The sequence below is a fragment of the Ambystoma mexicanum genome, chromosome 5p, assembly GCF_040938575.1.
Source record: "Ambystoma mexicanum isolate Mex_15411 chromosome 5p, UKY_AmexF1_1, whole genome shotgun sequence".
In the NCBI taxonomy this organism is placed as follows: domain Eukaryota; kingdom Metazoa; phylum Chordata; class Amphibia; order Caudata; family Ambystomatidae; genus Ambystoma; species Ambystoma mexicanum.
In genome coordinates, this window is record NC_090930.1 from 946,316,659 (window position 1) to 946,334,017 (window position 17,359).

At 47.1% G+C, this 17,359-nt stretch overlaps 1 protein-coding gene across 1 annotated transcript in view; it reads right to left on the reverse strand.

Moving 5' to 3' along the window:
- The window catches only part of NDUFV2 (NADH:ubiquinone oxidoreductase core subunit V2), a 359,438-nt gene that overhangs the window by 301,692 nt on the left and 40,387 nt on the right, over positions 1–17,359 (reverse strand). Inside the window, exon 2 of the mRNA XM_069613395.1 lies at positions 16,674–16,739. Coding sequence (XP_069469496.1) covers positions 16,674–16,739 — 66 coding nt within the window. The remainder of the gene's footprint in view (positions 1–16,673; positions 16,740–17,359) is intronic.

The following is a 17,359-nucleotide window of genomic DNA, read 5'->3' on the forward strand; positions in this document are numbered from 1 at the left end:
TCTTGGAAGATTCATGGTCTGGACAACAAGCTCTACCTGGACTATGGTTCCCTCCATCTGAGCCTACATCCTCTTGTCACGCTTACCTGGGAGAGTGCCTTTGTGACATTGGGGGTTGGTCCATCCTTCACCCAGTTCCTCCTTTGGGTGGTGGAGAGGCTGATTCCTCGTGCCGCTATCTCATCAGTTCCTGGACTCCAGACTGGCGACCTCTGCGAGACCAACCACCAAGACTACAGGTACGCGGTCCTCTCGGGCCAATCAGCTTGACAGATTGAGACGCCTTCCTCCTGATTCAGAGATGGATGAATCGCAGGACATGAGGAACGAGTTGCTAGCGCTCAGGGCCAAGATGACCGCCCTGCGTCAGGAGAATCAAACATTACGACAAATGATAACGCAAGGAGCACCTAGTACCTCTCAAGGAGAGGGATCATTGGCTCATACAACACCCATCAAATTCGACGGAGACCCTAGACGGGTGGCGGAGTTTTGTAACCACTGCAGAATACACTTTCTCTTCAGGTCTACCTACTTCAACACTGATAGGGCCAAGATTGGTTACATCTTGGGGAACCTAACTGGGAACGCATTAGCTTGGGCAACTCCGTTTGTGGTTACGAACAGTCCTATTTTGAATGACTTTGCTGCCTTTGAAAAGGCCTTTCTTGAGGTATTTCAGACGCCGAACCTGGCCTCCGTTGCACAGAATCAATTGATGGACTACAAACAGGGAAGCAATGACGTCATCACCTACATCAGCCGTTTCCGACTTTTGGCTACTGACTCCCAGTGGCCCGAAATTACACAGAAGACACTGTTTCGTCGAGGCCTGAGAGAGGAGTACAAGGATGAGTTACTTCACATCCCTGAACCAGAGAGCCTTCAACTCTTGATCGATCAAGTACTCCGTATTGACCAAAGGCTAGCCGAACGAAAGGCTGAGAGACGTCGGCTTGACAGAAGCGGTCCCCGGACAACCAACACACCTGCTGGTTCGTTTGGGTCGACCGAGTCCGGACCTGAGCCCATGCAAGTAGGAGCCAGGAGGGGACCTTTGACGGAAGAAGAGAAGAAACGAAGGAGGTCTTTGCGTTTGTGTCTTTACTGTGGAGCAGCTAGACATTATTTGGGTACGTGTCCTTTGCGTCCGCAGAAGAAGAAGTCGGGAAACTAGGAGACCTGTCGTATACAGGAAGGGCAACGACAGGTCCCATTCCTTCCTCAGACCCTTCTGTTATTTGTTCTATACGTCTGCCCATGCAACCAGCGGTACTACAGACCCTGAAGGTCCGAATTAAACTACCAGACAAGAACCTGGAAGTATCCGGTCTACTGGACTGTGGGGCTTCCGGCAATTACATCGACGAAACGTTCGTCACCAGACATAAGATACCACTCGTTTCCAGACACACGCCTCTGTCGGTGGAGCTTATTGATGGTACTCCCTTGTCTTCTGGACCCGTTAGTCAGTTCACAGTTGGACTGGCCCTTCTGATTGCTGATCATTACGAGGAACTAGCCTTTGATGTTATCAAGTCACCGAACTACAAGATGGTCTTGGGATTACCTTGGTTGCAACACCACAATCCTTTGATAGACTGGAGAACCCAGACCTTGACCTTTTCATCCGAACGGTGTGCTCAAGAATGCAAGCTACCGGTTCCCACCAGGACCGTCTCGACTTCACTAATAACGGACAGCAATGGGGTTCATCTATGTTCCACGTCTCTGGTCCCACAGGAATATTCCGAATTCAAACAGGTGTTTTCTGAACCTGGCAACATACCCCTTCCTCCACACCGTTCTTTTGATTGCTCCATTGACCTGCTACCGGACCACGTGATTCCCCATGGGAAACTATATGCTTTGACACGTGACGAGAAGCTAGTTCTTCAGGAGTATTTGTCGGAGAGTCTAGAAAAGGGGTACATTGTGCCATCGAAATCGCCTGCAGGATTCCCCCTGTTTTTTGTAAAGAAAAAAGAAGGTACATTGAGACCCTGTGTCGACTACCGGCAGTTGAATGACATAACAGCCAAGGACCGGTATCCTTTACCCTTAATTCGCAGTATCCTTGAAACCCTGCATACTGCGCGAATCTTCTCCAAATTGGACCTCCGCGGAGCTTATCATTTGGTGCGCATCAGGAGTGGGGACGAGTGGAAGACAGCTTTCAAGACATCTTTTGGGCATTTTGAATACAGGGTTATGCCTTTCGGCCTATGTAATGCTCCCGCTGTTTTTCAACGATTCATGGACTACATCTTTGGTGACCTGTTAGGATTATCCATTTGGGTTTATCTGGACGACATATTGATATTCTCTAAATCCTTAGACGAGCATGTGGAACATGTTCGTGAGGTCCTTCATCGGCTGTCCGTCAATAACCTGTTCGCCAAAGCGGAGAAATGTAGCTTTCACCAACCCAGCATTGAATTCTTGGGATTTGTTATCAATCAAGAAGGCATTGGGATGGATCCCAAGAAGGTGCGAGCCATACAAGAATGGAGACATCCACACGATATCAAGGCTCTCCAACGCTTCCTGGGATTCGCAAACTTTTACAGGCGCTTTATCCCACAGTTCTCACAGATCTCGGCGCCCCTCACCAGGCTAACCAGCAGCAAGATCACGTTCGAATGGAATCTCGTGGCTTCCCGGGCTTTCGACGTATTGAAGTCGGCCTTTATGGCTGCCCCGATCCTGCGCCATCCCCAGGAAGAGTTGCCTTACATAGTGGAGGCCGATGCTTCCAGCTTTGCTGTAGGGGCAGTCCTTCTTCAGAAAGATCCGACCACGTTGGTAGAACATCCAGTAGCCTATTATTCTCGCAAGTTGAGTCCCAGCGAACGAAACTACGCGGTGATTGAAAGGGAACTGTTAGCCATCAAGACCGCATTCGAGGAATGGAGACATTTTCTCCTCGGAGCACGCTTTTCTGTGGAGGTGCGGACAGACCATCGCAATCTGCAATATCTTCGCTCTCTGCAATGTCGGACTCCTCGTCAAGCCCGGTGGGCCTTCTTCTTCTCTCCGTTTGAGTTCCATGTTACTTATATCCCGGGAACCTCCAATACGAAAGCGGATGCGCTTTCCAGGTCCCTGGAAAACGTAGATGGGACGCCCTGTCCAGAACAGCCACTGATTTCTCCTCGCCATTTTCTGCTGGCCTTGTCCTCTCACCTTAAGTCCATCGCGGAAGCCACTCGGTCGGATCCAGAAAGAACGTCCCTTCTTAGTCGGCAACTAGTATCAGAACGAGATGGACTGTTGTTTTTTCAAAGAAGACTCTACATACCCAGAGGAGCCATTAGAAGGGGCATTCTACATGGATTCCATGATTCACCCATAGGAGGACATCGCGGGGTCAGAGCCACTCGAGAGTTGATATCCCGACAGTTCTGGTGGCCTGGTTGGGCGACCGAGGTCCAGAAGTACATTGACAGCTGTCCAATATGTGCCCAGTGCAAGGTTCCCAGAAGACGACCATTGGGTTTGTTAATGCCCACCGAAGTGGCTCCCTATCCATGGCATACCATCGCCACCGATTTCATTGTGGATTTGCCTCCATCTGAAGGGTACACCTGTATAATGGTGGTTGTGGACAGCTCCCGTCAAACTGGCCCCTCGATATTTGGGACCCTTTGTTATCACCAAACGGTTGTCCTCTGTAGCCTTCCGTCTTCACCTACCCTCTTCCTGGCGTGTACATCCCGTTTTTCACGTGTCCCTGTTAAAGCCCTATGTGGTCGATGTTTATGGCCGCACCTCTCCTCGTCCGGCCTCTGTTTTGGTACAGGGGGTCCCTGAGTTTGAGGTACACGAGATTTGTGATGCCCGGTACCGTAGAGTGGTGCTCCACTATTTGGTTGACTGGAAGGGGTACCCGGCCTGTGATCGTACCTGGGAACCGCGCCAGCACGTGCATGCTCCCCGGCTGATACGTGAGTTCTACGTACGGTTTCCCTGGAAGCCTGGGGCCCCGGGTCTTCCTGGGAGGGGGCATAGTGTCATGTCACGCGGGAGACTGGGGTCTGCCGCTCCCATTTCCTCCTGGCGAGTCTACCCGCGCGTTCGCGTCTGGGGACTCGCCGGGAGGGGAGCAACGGGTTACAGGGCCGGCGGCCTTCAGCGCATGCGCGGAGGCCCTCTCTCTCGGTTCCGCGCATGCGCCGTGGGGGCTTGCCTTCCAAGACTCGTTCTGGGTTCGCCGGCGCCCGGAAACGGAACGGTTTGCGTTCCAGGCCTCTCGGGCGCCGGCGGCCCATAAAAGAGGCCGCGAGTCAAAGCGGGCCGCGTCTCAACGCGGTTCGCTTCGCTTTCCTCGTTGTTCCTGCCCAGCCTTACCTGTGGCCTGTCCTGGGCCTACCTGCCTCCAGCCTTACCTGTGGCCTGTCCTGGGCCTACCTGCCTCCAGCCTTACCTGTGGCCTGTCCTGGGCCTACCTGCCTCCAGCCTTACCTGTGGCCGGTCCTGGGCCTACCTGCCTCCAGCCTTACCTGTGGCCTGTCCTGGGCCTACCTGCCTCCAGCCTTACCTGTGGCCTGTCCTGGGCCTACCTGCTTGCCTCCAGCCTTACCTGTGGCCTGTCCTGGGCCTGCCTGCCTCCAGCCTTACCTGTGGCCTGTCCTGGGCCTGCCTGCCTCCAGTCCTTACCTGTGGCCTGCCCTGGGCCAGCCTGACTCCAGTTCTTATCCGGGTCCTGTCCTGGGCCTGCCTGCCTTCAATCCTCACCTGGGTTCGGCCCTGGGCCAGCCAGCCTCCAGCTACTACCTAGGTTCTGCCCTGGGTCAGTCTTCCCTCAGCCCATTCCGGAGTTCTGTCCTGAGTCATCATTGTGTAGAGGGGACTTATCCCACACTAGCCTGCATTCCCCCTGTTCCATCTTGGGCACGTTCCTACAGTTCTCTAATTGGCCAGACAACTAGTTCCAACTGTCCTCACTCTTTCCTGTCTTGCCTGACTCCGAATCTCATCCTGTGTACCATTGGAACTATCTGCACCAGCCAAGCTCCTTTGCCTACTACGAATACCTTTCTGCTACACTGGTCTATCTATCAACTGTCGCTGCACTGAGGTTCTTGGAAGATTCATGGTCTGGACAACAAGCTCTACCTGGACTATGGTTCCCTCCATCTGAGCCTACATCCTCTTGTCACGCTTACCTGGGAGAGTGCCTTTGTGACATTGGGGGTTGGTCCATCCTTCACCCAGTTCCTCCTTTGGGTGGTGGAGAGGCTGATTCCTCGTGCCGCTATCTCATCAGTTCCTGGACTCCAGACTGGCGACCTCTGCGAGACCAACCACCAAGACTACAGGTACGCGGTCCTCTCGGGCCAATCAGCTTGACAGCCATTTAGGCACAATCCATTGGCTGCCATCCAGGCTTGGATGGTTATGTAGATTTGCAGGAGGGCTGCTGTATCTTGGTCGTAGGATCCAGTGAGAGGGAGGAGTACGTGCATATCGTCGGCATAGTTTGTGTAGGCTATGCCGAGTGAGTCAAGTTTGTTGAAGAGTGGCTTAGGTTGTAAAGAGTCGGCGTAGTGCAAGATCCCTTGGGGACTCCGCAGTGAATGGTGGTGGGAGCCGCGTCAGCCTTGTCAGAGTAGAACTTCATGGCTCGGCCTTCTAGGAAGGATGTTATCCAGGAAGACGCCTGGTTTGAGAAATGGGCCGCGTTGGAGAGGTGGGAGGCAAGGATGTTATGATCAACGAGATCAAACGCAGCCGAGAGATCCAGGAGTAATAGGAGGGCTGGTTTGTCATTGTCCTTTATGTTGGTTATTTGGTTAAGGTCCAAGAGGCCGGTTTCTGTGCCATGGCCTTTGCGGAAACCAGATTGCCTTTTGCCTAGGATGGCGTTGGATTCCAGGTAGTGTTGGATCTGGCAGTGGCCTGCTTTGGCTAAGATAAGATCTTAAGAAGGAAGGAGACAGTGGTGCGGTGGTAGTTGGGGCACGAGGGATATATTTTATTTTTTTTAGGAGAGGGGGGGACCCATGCTTCTTTTAGGCTGTGATGATCGGGGTCAGTGTGTCAGCGCAGTCTTTAATGATGGAAGGAGGGCAAATGTCTCCTTTACATGTAGAAGGTTTGAGGTGCTGGAGGAGGTCTGAGACTTCTGATTCTGTGACGTCTCTAAAGGAGGAGAGAGGGGTAGAGAGATTATGGGGGTGGGGGAGTGATGTGCATGGGCTTTTGGTCTAGCTTGGGTAGAGCTTTGCGTTGTGATTGAATTTTGTCTTGGAGGAGTTTGATTTTGTTATGAGGGCTGCCTGTATGCTGGAGCACCCGACTTCGTCTTTAATGATGTCATCAGCAGAGGTGGAGGGGGTGATGAGATCTTTGAAAATGGAGAACATTTCCTTGGATTTAGAGTTGGCTGTGGTGATCCATAAATTGAGGGATTCTGATTTAGCTTTAAAAATAGCTTTTATGTATAGTGATGCATGTTTTAAATTCTTCTAGAGTGAATTCATTGGGCATGGACTGCCGTTTGGCTAGTGCAAGGCGTTTGTTGGAGCGGAGGGCTAATAATTGTTCCGTGAACCAGGAGTTAGTATGCATGGATTTCTTTCTTTTGAGCCTTCCAACGGGGCTATAGCATCAATGGCTTGGGTGAGGAGGCGAATAGATGTCGGTGAGGGAGGTGGGGTTGCTTACGAAATGCAGTTTGAGTTCCGGGACGTCCAGGAACGGAAGGAGATTGTGTTTAGTTCTTTTTTTTTGGAACTTCTGACCTTGGCTGGAGGAGCATAAGAGAGTACTTTAGGTGTGGGTTTAGTGGGAACAGTGAATTGAATGCACTTCTGATCCATCCACGGGTGGGCTAAGATGGTGGTGATGGTGGATGAGCAGTTGTGGTCTGCAATCCAGTCAAGGGTGCAGCCTTTACAATGAGTTAGGTCTGTGACTCTTTGGGAGAAACCTAGGTTAGTGAGTTCCTTAGCTAGGGCTGAGGCTGCTTTGTCCTTGGGGTCTTCGAGACCCAAGTTGAAGTTTGAGTAGGATGGTTTTCGTGGTGTTTTTTTAGATTGTTACATAAGACGTGGAGGAGGTGTCCCTGGAAGTCAAGGGCAGTACCAGGCGGTCTGTAAGTGACAAGTATGTTGATGGTACACTTAGGGGATAGGGACAGTTTGGCTGAGAGGAGGTCGGCGTTACTTTCCCATGGTCGGTTGCATAGTCTAATGGGGAGCGCCTCCTTGGTAATGAGAGCGACACCTGGCTTTTGGATAGCTTGCAGTCCTGTCGAAGAATAAGTAACCCTGGGGGAGGGCGAGAGAGATGGCTGGGCCTGAAGCTTCGTGGAGCCAGGTTTCCGTGATGGCGGGAAGGTCGAGATCTAGGGTGGTGATGATCTTGAGGGCGTGGGCGGGGAGAGAGCGAGCGTTGAGGGCACATTTGAGAGCTGGGTCGGGATTGATCTTATTGTGGGAGGAAGTGAGGCGGGGGAGCTTGTCGGGCGGCGACAAGGGGTGGCTGTGGATGGTTTGGGGAGTGCAAGTTCGGTGCTAGATGGTGTGCGGTGGGCGCTGGAAGCCTGGGGGAGTGGTTGGAGAGCTGGTGCCTGCTGAACATGCAGGTACTTGGGAATAGCGAGGATGCGCATAGAGATAGATTTTTTCTGTCTGTGGGGTTAGGGAGGCTGGAGTGCAGATAGGGCTTGGTGCATGCTCCGAGCCTGGAAAGCCTGGCGAGTAGGAGGGTTTGAGCACCTGGATGGGCTGTGTGGAAACTAGCGAGGGCGGCCTTGGCTGGACTCGTCGGGTGATGAGAGGAAGGGGGAGAGGTGTATTGGTGGGCAACATTATGTTAGAGTACCAGAGAGTGGGTGTGAAGAGGGTTAGTGAGAGGAGAAGGTGCCGTGGGAAAATGGTACAGTGTGTATGCTGCTGTGTGTGTGTGTAGGCTGGTCTGTATGTCATGAGAGGATACATTGGTACGTGAGGGTGGGGCACAGTGCGAATAGAACAGGTTATTGCGCAGAGAGAGGGTAGTTCAGCACAGTTGAAATCGCTGTTGTGAATGGGTAGGTTGAGCGCGACACAGTGGGGCTCAGTGCGAATAAAGAAACAAATTGTAGCACAACGTAAGAAAGGCTAATTCAACAGTGGAAGGCGCCAATGATATAGGGTAGGTTGGACGCAACATAGTGGGGCAGTGTGAATAATAAAACTTTTTTTTTTTTTTTACAGCAAGCAAGGAGCAGTTCAATACAGTGGATGGTGATATTGGTATTGGGTAGGTTGAGCGCAGTACAATGAAGAACAAAAACAGTGCTAACAACAACAATTTGTGGCACCACGTGGGAAATGTAGATTCAACACAGGGGAAGGCGCTAACAATATAGGGTAGGTTGGGCGCAACACGGTGGGGCCCAAAAGCGCCTAGATAGTCATGGCAATGGGAAGTACCGGTGTGAGTGGTTGGTCAGTAGACTTGGGTTTTATAGGGGCAAGCCAGTGGATCGGGTATTCTACTCTAGCCGTCACATGAGGTCCGCCAAGTATGAGCGGATAATTAGAGGGAGAATGACAGTGCTCAGCAGTTTGAACAGAAAACAAGTTAGATCAATGACTTGCTTCACATTTCTAGTTTACACCCCAAAACAAGTAAACCAAGCCCCCTTTTGCGAGGCTCCAACCCCAAAAACGTGTCAATTTTGTCAGGATAAATGGAAGTCCGCAAAAAGCAACCCAATAATCCGTTTATATGAACAAAGGTTTCCATGTTATCATCCTGCGGAGCTGTACAAGCTTGCCAATTGCACCTTGTAGCTTTGTCATGGGTGATTGATTTGCAGCATGTGCACAGAGAGATCCATTAGTATAGATATTTCTACCAAAATAGCCCCTCTCCCTACCCTTACCAAGGAACAGAGGTTGACACGCAGCATTATGGAACATGCTCTTTTATGAATCCACTAGTATGTACAAGGAGGTGCCTGCAACAAATCTAGGAGTCCGATGTGCAAAATATGCCTGAAACAGGGAACCAGGTTTGTGGGAAATTTCACACTTTGTGAGAAATATTTCAAGCTGGTCACCCTTTTGATTACCTGGTTCAAATGGGCATAGGCCATACACAAGCAACCAGATTGGATACGTTTCAGCACAAAAAAATAGCATTCATTTCAATGGGTAGGCTCACAATCTCCATATGTCCACCCCGGTTCTTAAACCAACAGATGTAAAAGGTAGAATACGCCTAACAACTTTAAGACAAGCAGAGGTTATATCTGAAAAAACAAGTTAGCAGGACTAAAGAATAGGGAGATAGTTATATGCACAATAACAAATCACTTTGGTAAAGTAGTAAGATTAAGGTATTCAGATTCCAAAGTGACCAACCTGGCAACTAACATACCCTTTCTTCTCTGTGCAAATCTTTATTTAACTTAAAACTTAAGACTTGGGTTTAGCTCATTACGAAGCATGCGGTAATCGATCAGGTAATAAAGCAAGCGGAGGGGTAAAGGTTTGCCCAACATCACACAACTTTAAGTGCTGAAACCGGGATTAAATACAGTTGCATCTTTTCACCAAAATCTTCAGGACTGTGAACGTGACATTGCACAACCTTGATCCTCAAGTACTTTACAGGAACGGACATCAAGTGATCCAAAACACCAATGAATGGCCAGTGTATTTTTTTTTAATAAAACAAATATGAAACGTAAAGCTTTAGCATGTTAATAAACAGCACGATAATGCACATAAAACACCTTACTTCCAAATCTACCAATGCGTGACGATTTAACAGGATCACTGAATACATTTTCAACCTCTACGATTTACCCAAAGTGATTACAGGCAGGATCAAGAAGCATAGTGATTGTTACACAGACAGGGGGTCTAGGTTTTTTAAAAATCATACTTTCTGTTTTAGTCTGAAATTGCCACTAAAACTAGCCCCTCCCCAAACTAATCCCTTTGGTGCGACATTGTGCAGCAGGTTTGTATTTCCGAGTACTCTTAAAATGAACAGATATTCAACAACTAGGACTATTAGGTGATTTGCCAGGGAGTCCGTTTTGGTTAAAGGGAGAAGTGAGGATTGAAACATGGCTCTTCCGATTACCAAATCAGTAACTTTGGTACTGATCTTAATCTGTCCCCTTTCCGTTTCCCCTCTACTCTTTCTAGATCAATTGTTGCACACAGTACTGGTGTAGATTATGTCTGTGCATTCATATGTAGACAGATAAAAAAATTGTAGTACAGCTAGTTAAAAAGTGATCTACCCACTTTTGGCCATGCATTGGACCCAGGATTAGAATCCATATAATTGTATTCCAAAATCTGTTAACCCACCAGACCTCATAGCATTGATGTTCATTTTACTGGGACACCCCCCGCTCTACCTTTGGTGGCTACGTGAACACAATTCTAGGGAGATGAACCGATTTATCCACATCATTTTTTTGCCCCTTTGCCACCCTCTCATTTTATTTTGCCTCTCCCTGTTCCTCCGACCCCCTGTGTGCCTATGGTTGGATGGATAGTGTAGCGTAAAGTGGACATAGCACTCCCTTGCATCAATACCTGTAAGCTATTTAATTACTCAATGGGTGGATGAAGAGTGTTGATGGCTCTGAAGGCCAGATGGGCGACTACGTGGATGGTAATGTTGGGGATGTAGGGATGGCTAGAAGATGTTGTGGGGTCTGTTCAGCTTGGAGTGGATGAAGAGGAATTGAGAGAGAAGAACTGACAGAGGGTGGAGGTGGATCAGCGTAGCATTAGAATGTGTCAGTGGGAGTATTTGGTTTGCTAGTCTACAGAGCAGTGTATGCAAGGCTATTGACACTGGGAACATGCCTGAGCAGGACGGGCTGCCTGTAAGGAAGTAGAGGCTGAGGCATGTTTAATACCGGGGCAATACAATGGTCGAGCTGCCCCATTTCTATTTATTGCTAATGCAGCATGAGAACAGTATGGCCAATTAAAAATATTCTTTGTTAAAAATATTGCACAAAGTCGATATTGCTAATCACTTGCTGGCTGTTTGACAATGCCCAACGGGTTGATTAGGCAGGGTTTGAAATTAATATTCAGTGAGTAAGAGCTGAAACCAGCTTCTGGGTGTCGGACATCCGCTCGTAGACAGCAGAGAGTGCTGTGATGAATCCGATGGAGTCCTACGGATTCCCCGGAAGTAGCCTCTTCGCTTGGGGCTAGAGTATGACAGACGCTACCTGATCCTGACCCACGAGTGAGGGTATATGAGGGAGTATCACATGGGCGGAGATGGCCACTAAGGAGATGTCATGGCTTTATCAGATGAGGCGCAGTAGCCCCCAGTTTCCCACGAGGAAGACCCTCTGTTACCCAATACCCTAATGGCCTATTGTCATGCATCTGTCCCCACCGCCCCCTATCAGGAAGAGAAAGAAACCTTTTCTCCAACATCCACTAGGTCAAACTCCCATCCATGACTTGAAGAGTAAAAGCTCCAACAAAACTCTTCAGTTCTAATTTTCCTTCATGTAGAACTGGCAGTCCATATGGAATCATTGAGAAAGATTCTCCAAGTACTATGCATCAGGAACCATCAATGGACTTCAATTCCCACAACCACCTAAGTACTGAGACGAGGAGGATGAAGGAATTGATGCAGAGCAGCAGGAGCGTCAAGCTCAATGAGCGGGTTTGTTGTTTGGCTAAAATGGTAACCGAACTCGGAGAGAGTTCTGGAAAAGATGTGGAATCTCCATAGAAGGGGTGAAACATGTAGATATACCAACCTGACAAAGGTATATGCTGCTTGGCTGTAAAGAGGAACTATAATATATGGGCATACCAGGCAGTTCAAAGTACAAGAGAAGTCCTGGCAGGAGAGTACACCAGGCAGTTGAAAGTGAAAGAGTAGTTGGGAATTTTCCTAGTATACTCCCATGCCAGGACGCTTTTTATGCACTTTCAACTGCCCGGTGTACTCTCCTGCTTGGAGTACACCGGGCAGTTGAAAGTGCAAAAAAAAAAATAAATACATTTTTTTAAAAAAATTTTAAAAAAATTTAAAAAAAAAAAAAAAAAAAAGAGTCCTGGCATGGGAGTATACTAGGAAAATTGCAAACCTACAAGGAGTGTTAAGCGAAGACCGAGTTTGTTAAAGAAGGATCTTTTGTTAAAGAAGGATGTACAAGGCTAAACAGCTTTGTACCCAACAGGATTCTTGTGGGCCAAGAAAGACACAAATAACTGTTAGAACAAGGGACATTTGTGATACCAGTGAAGAATCCAGGGGAACAGAATCACCCTCTGCAACAAAGGTCTTTTCCATCTTGAACATTTACGTTTGGAGCCATGTTATTTTTTTTTAAGAACACTTTTTGCAAATACCAGGTTAAAGACATTTCCCTTTTCACTTTATTATTTTATTAGTAGTGTGAGGGTCAGGATAGAATGTTTTGGACACAAGGACGGCTTTTGATTTCTGACATCCTGACAAAGACAGATCCTTAGTTTTTGGTAGGGAAACTCCTCTAAGAGCAGGGTCAAAGAGGCATTTTCTCAACCTGTTTAAGTTAATAAAAATCTTTCACCAAAAACATGACAACTCTGTGTCCGGCTTTCATTTCTGGCCCCTCACAGAACACAGCAAATTGAACTTCCACAGGAACCAACACACTTATGTTTTGTCCGTTATGTATGACTTTTTAGGTTTAAATGCATACTAGATGTGTCCTAATCTTTATTAACATTTCCAAATACTCAAAGCTAATGTGACATATGTATGTTTGTGAGGCACCAGTTGGCCTGGGGAGCCAAAAGTAGCGCATGCTATCTGTCGATGTCAAGCTACTTTAGCTCCTGCATCTAGCCTAGGAGAGCTTAACAGCTCCCAGCAATTTCAAACCCAGTTAAAAAAGAAATCCTATATCTGCTCATCAGTATTGCTAATCTTGGAAGAGGTTAATACTGCTACCCCTTCAAGAACCCATCATCTTTAAGACTGCCTGCATCCCTTAACAAATCAGTAAACTGTTGAGGAAAAAAGCACATATCTGAATTTAGAATGTTGATGGGAAATGTACCTTTCAGGTTGGCAATGTAAATTAGTTATGAAATGTGTGTCCAACTGAGAAGACCAGGCCTTAATTTAGCCGAGAAAGAAAAGCCATCTTGGAAACTGTGTATCCAGGATGAATGTAAACAAACTGGTTTGCATTTAATTATTGATTTTCTCACATGTTTAAAACTGCTGCACTTGTACTATTATTTAGAGGAACACTTCACTGTCAAAATGATATTAAGGTACATAGAGACGGTTGCAATCATTGCCACTAACAAGATTTTTGAATGCTTAATTGTACCAGTGGGTTGCAGGTGTGGAGTTATCTTGTATAGACTCCGCTTTAGCCTTGGGATTCCCTGGCGTCAGAGAGCCAGGTTTGTACTAATTGGGGAAGACCAGCCCATACTTTTCATCTCATGTAATTTTCCACTTGCAGTATTGAAAGTAACGTAATGAAAAAGGTATAAAGAAGCTGTTTTAAAGGGGCAGGGTAATCAAGATTTGAAATTATATGGGTATCTGCACGTCTGTGTTCTGGTCAGTTTTTCTGCAGGGCCGACATTAAAAAGTTAAGGATCTGACTTGCCGACTTCCCTTACCTACGTTGTTCCAACATGCCAGAGGCTGTTCACCTTGGAGACCTGCTGCGGATATGGGTACGGCCCGGCGTGAGATTTACACCATCTCCCCTGGATTTTCAAGGACCAGCGAGAGCTCACCAGACGCCGACAGAACCGCAACGCTTTCCACGGCTTGGGCCCCTCTCTCGGGGCGAACCCATTCCAGGGTGCCCTGCCCTTCACAAAGAAAAGAGAACTCTCCCCGGGGCTCCCGTCGGCTTCTCCAGGATCGTTACCGCACTGGACGCCGCATGGGGGCCCGTCTCCGCCACTCCGGGTTTGGGGATCTGAACCCGACTCCCTTTCAATCGGCTGAGGGCAACGGAGGCCATCGCCCGTCCCTTCCTAACGGCGCTCGCCCATCTCTTAGGACCGACTGACCCATGTTCAACTGCTGTTCACATGGAACCCTTCTCCACTTCGGCCTTCAAAGTTCTCGTTTGAATATTTGCTACCACCACCAAGATCTGCACCTGTGGCGGCTCCCCTGGGCACTCGCCCCGGGCTTCCGTGCGCACCGCAGCAGCCCTCCTATTCGTCGCTGCTCAGCCCCTGCAGCTCTCAGTGCCGGAGATGGCCGGGTACCTGTCCAGCGATTGTTTTATGTGACACAACCAAAACACTGCTCTACTTGCCCAAGAAACTCACCATCCATGAAGGCTAAGGCACCAGCACAAGCTATGGGATTGCCTCACAAATAAATGTAAGAGGGGGGAAAAACCCCAGAAAACGTTTTTCCTGCTTTGCCCAGTCTCTTGAACAAGTTACCAACAGAGAAGACTGCTCCCATTCATCGTACACTTCTGGAAGTACCTAAAGAACCTACTCTTTAAAGAACATCCGACCAATCACAGATGACTCCACTCAAGCCTGTTCTCCCCCTCTTGAGTTTCCCCTCCCCTTCCCATCCCAACACCCTAATTTTATTCTCATGGATGGATCCCTTCTGTACGGCACTCTGTTGCTTCCAAGCTAGGTTTGCACTTTGTAAATCCCATACAAACATACGTACATACTGCTAATCACCTGCCTGCTCTACTACTCACCTCTTGCGTGCTGGTAAACATTGCAAATCCTGCTTGATTGCCCTTATCCCTAATCCTGTCACATAGCCATTCTTGCTAATCCTGTCTTACATCTTTATTGTTCTGGGAGGGACAGTAATTTGGGTCGTATGGGCCAATGCACTTGAGAAAATAACATGCCTAAAATGCAGAGGGATTAAGTGACATGCCTTAGAAAGCTTATGGTTGGTATAAAAGTGGAAAATATGAAGCAGGTCCATGGTTTGTGTGAATTTCTTTGTTTGGTGGAAGATTTTGCAAGGATAGTAGGATGAATGAAGGATTCGTCTCAGGTCTCTACTCATCCATTTTAAGAAGTTCTAGCATACGATTGGTACACAAAATCATTCCATGAAGAGTTTCTAAAATAAACGTCTTAAAAGGGGTACGTCACTGAAATACACCAATATGGTGGCCTCCTATTTCAAAAGAGACTGGTAGACACTAAAGTCTTTGCAGAGGAGTCATCAGATACAAAAGGAAAGAAGAGTATTAAATTTCTAAACAGCTACTAACCAAAAAGCCTGAAAGAGGCACCAAGTTATGAAAGTCTTCCTCGTATAACAATCAGGCAAAGAGAATTATTCCATGCAATCAAGTAGCACTTTTTCTGGAGTTGCCCAAATGCCTCAGTGCTAGCCAGGTTCCAGAGTACAAGATTGATAGTTTCTGAATGGGCTTTGTGGAGCACTCGAGTTGCGTAAAATATGTTCCTTTAAATTAGGATGAATACCAAAAGGAAAGGTTACCAATTGTTGTTACATTTGACATTCCTTAAGAAATGAAGAATAGCATTGACTATTATTATTTATATGGCAAAGGCAGTTTGGGAGGACTTTGAATCAGAAAGCACTGAAATCTTCTGTCCAAAAGACCCACAAAAAGAAGGTTTGCTAGTACAGGATTGCGCTTCAGAAACAATTTAACAAATGTTCTTCCTGAAGGAATGTAGGTAAAGGCTCTGCCTCAGAAGCGCACAACCTCAGAGTCTGGAAGAAGTAGTAATAAAACCAAGTCACCCTTAATTTACCCCTTCTGAAGAAGGAAAGTCTGTTCACAGACCCCTTTTCATGATCGGCTGGATCTTATGTAATTCTTACAAGTTCAAAGCGTCTCTCTAACCACCATTAGTCCATGGGTATTGCAGGCACACTGAGTAGTGACTTCTAAATGAAACCAAATGCCAAAGTTAAACAAGTGAAAAAAAAGGCTAGCAGAGCCAACCCCCTCTGATTTCAGAGTTAGAAATAGGGACCCTTCTCACAATAGTTTGAGCAAAATAAATTAAAACCAAACTAGTTGGGGCCGACCTAGTTGTGCCACTGCCTCAGGCTCTTCCTGAATTGTACATTACATTTGAAAATGGGGGAAATGTCTACAAAGCCAAGAGGGCATCAGAAGCTAAACAGATTAGAAATGCATCTCTCAGAAAGGGTCATTTTACATTGAAGATGCAAACCAACTGCACTTGGCGTTTGAATTGAACAGATTCACTCTTGGAACTCCAGTCAGTCAAACCTCCAAGTGGGAGCCAATACGGAATCCCCTACACCTTCCTTTCAAATAAGGTAATATAACCAGGGCTTTAGTGAAAACATGAAACCACGAAGAGAAGCACATGGGAAAATAAGAAAAGAAAAAGGAAAACTACCAGTAATACTAATTAGACCATAAAAATAACAAAAGCAGTCATTGTTCCGGTCGCTAAACTGGACAGATTTTATTTACTGCAACAATAAAGCCTGAAACTGAAATGTGTAAGTCAAGGGCAGGAAGAGGTAGGTGGTGGGTGGTCTATGATGGCGTGGTTAAAAGCAAACATAGAACCGCTTTAACATTTCCATAATGAATCAATGGACTAATGCACAGCAAAATGAGTGAACACCATATCTTAATTGAGAGAACAAACATTATTGAAAATGCCATTTGTTCTTTATTCTTTTAATGAAATATAGCTTACCACAAACAAGGCACCTCCAGCTCCACATCGCAAGTTTGTTTTATGCAAGTACCGAACCTGTCGAAGCTAAGAAATAAAAGTAGAAAATAATTGGAAGGTGTAAACGAACACACATAAAAACACTTTGCAAGGATAATCATACAAAAGATAACTAACCAACACTCAAAATTGTTGTCAAGTTTGCACATTCAAATCGCGCAATCAATCTAACATGTTCATGTGTGTCAAAACATATGCTCAGCTATTTGCCATCTTCAAAATGAATAACTGTACAATTCTCTTCCAACAATATCCTATACTTAGTATAAATACAAACAAATGGGGACTCCCTCGCCTGGAAGCTTTGCCAGACTTCAAAACAGAGATGAAGCTTGGAAAGTTCGACATACATACTTCAAAATGCCTCCCTGTCCCTAATTCTATGCCTCAACACACTTAAATAATAGAACAGTCTTTGTCAGGATGTCCAAAATAAAATGTCCACAGTCCTGTATCCAAAACTCTACTCCGACCCTCACAGTTAATATACCACGTTAATATACCACGAAACTACCACCTGGGAAAATAAACAATTGGCAGTCTTCCGGCAGCCGTTTGAGGACTCTTATGCCTAATGTTCTTGAAGTAAATGTTAACTGCCAGTGGGACACTCCCCTTCCCTGGCCTTTTCCAGGTCTCAGAGCTTT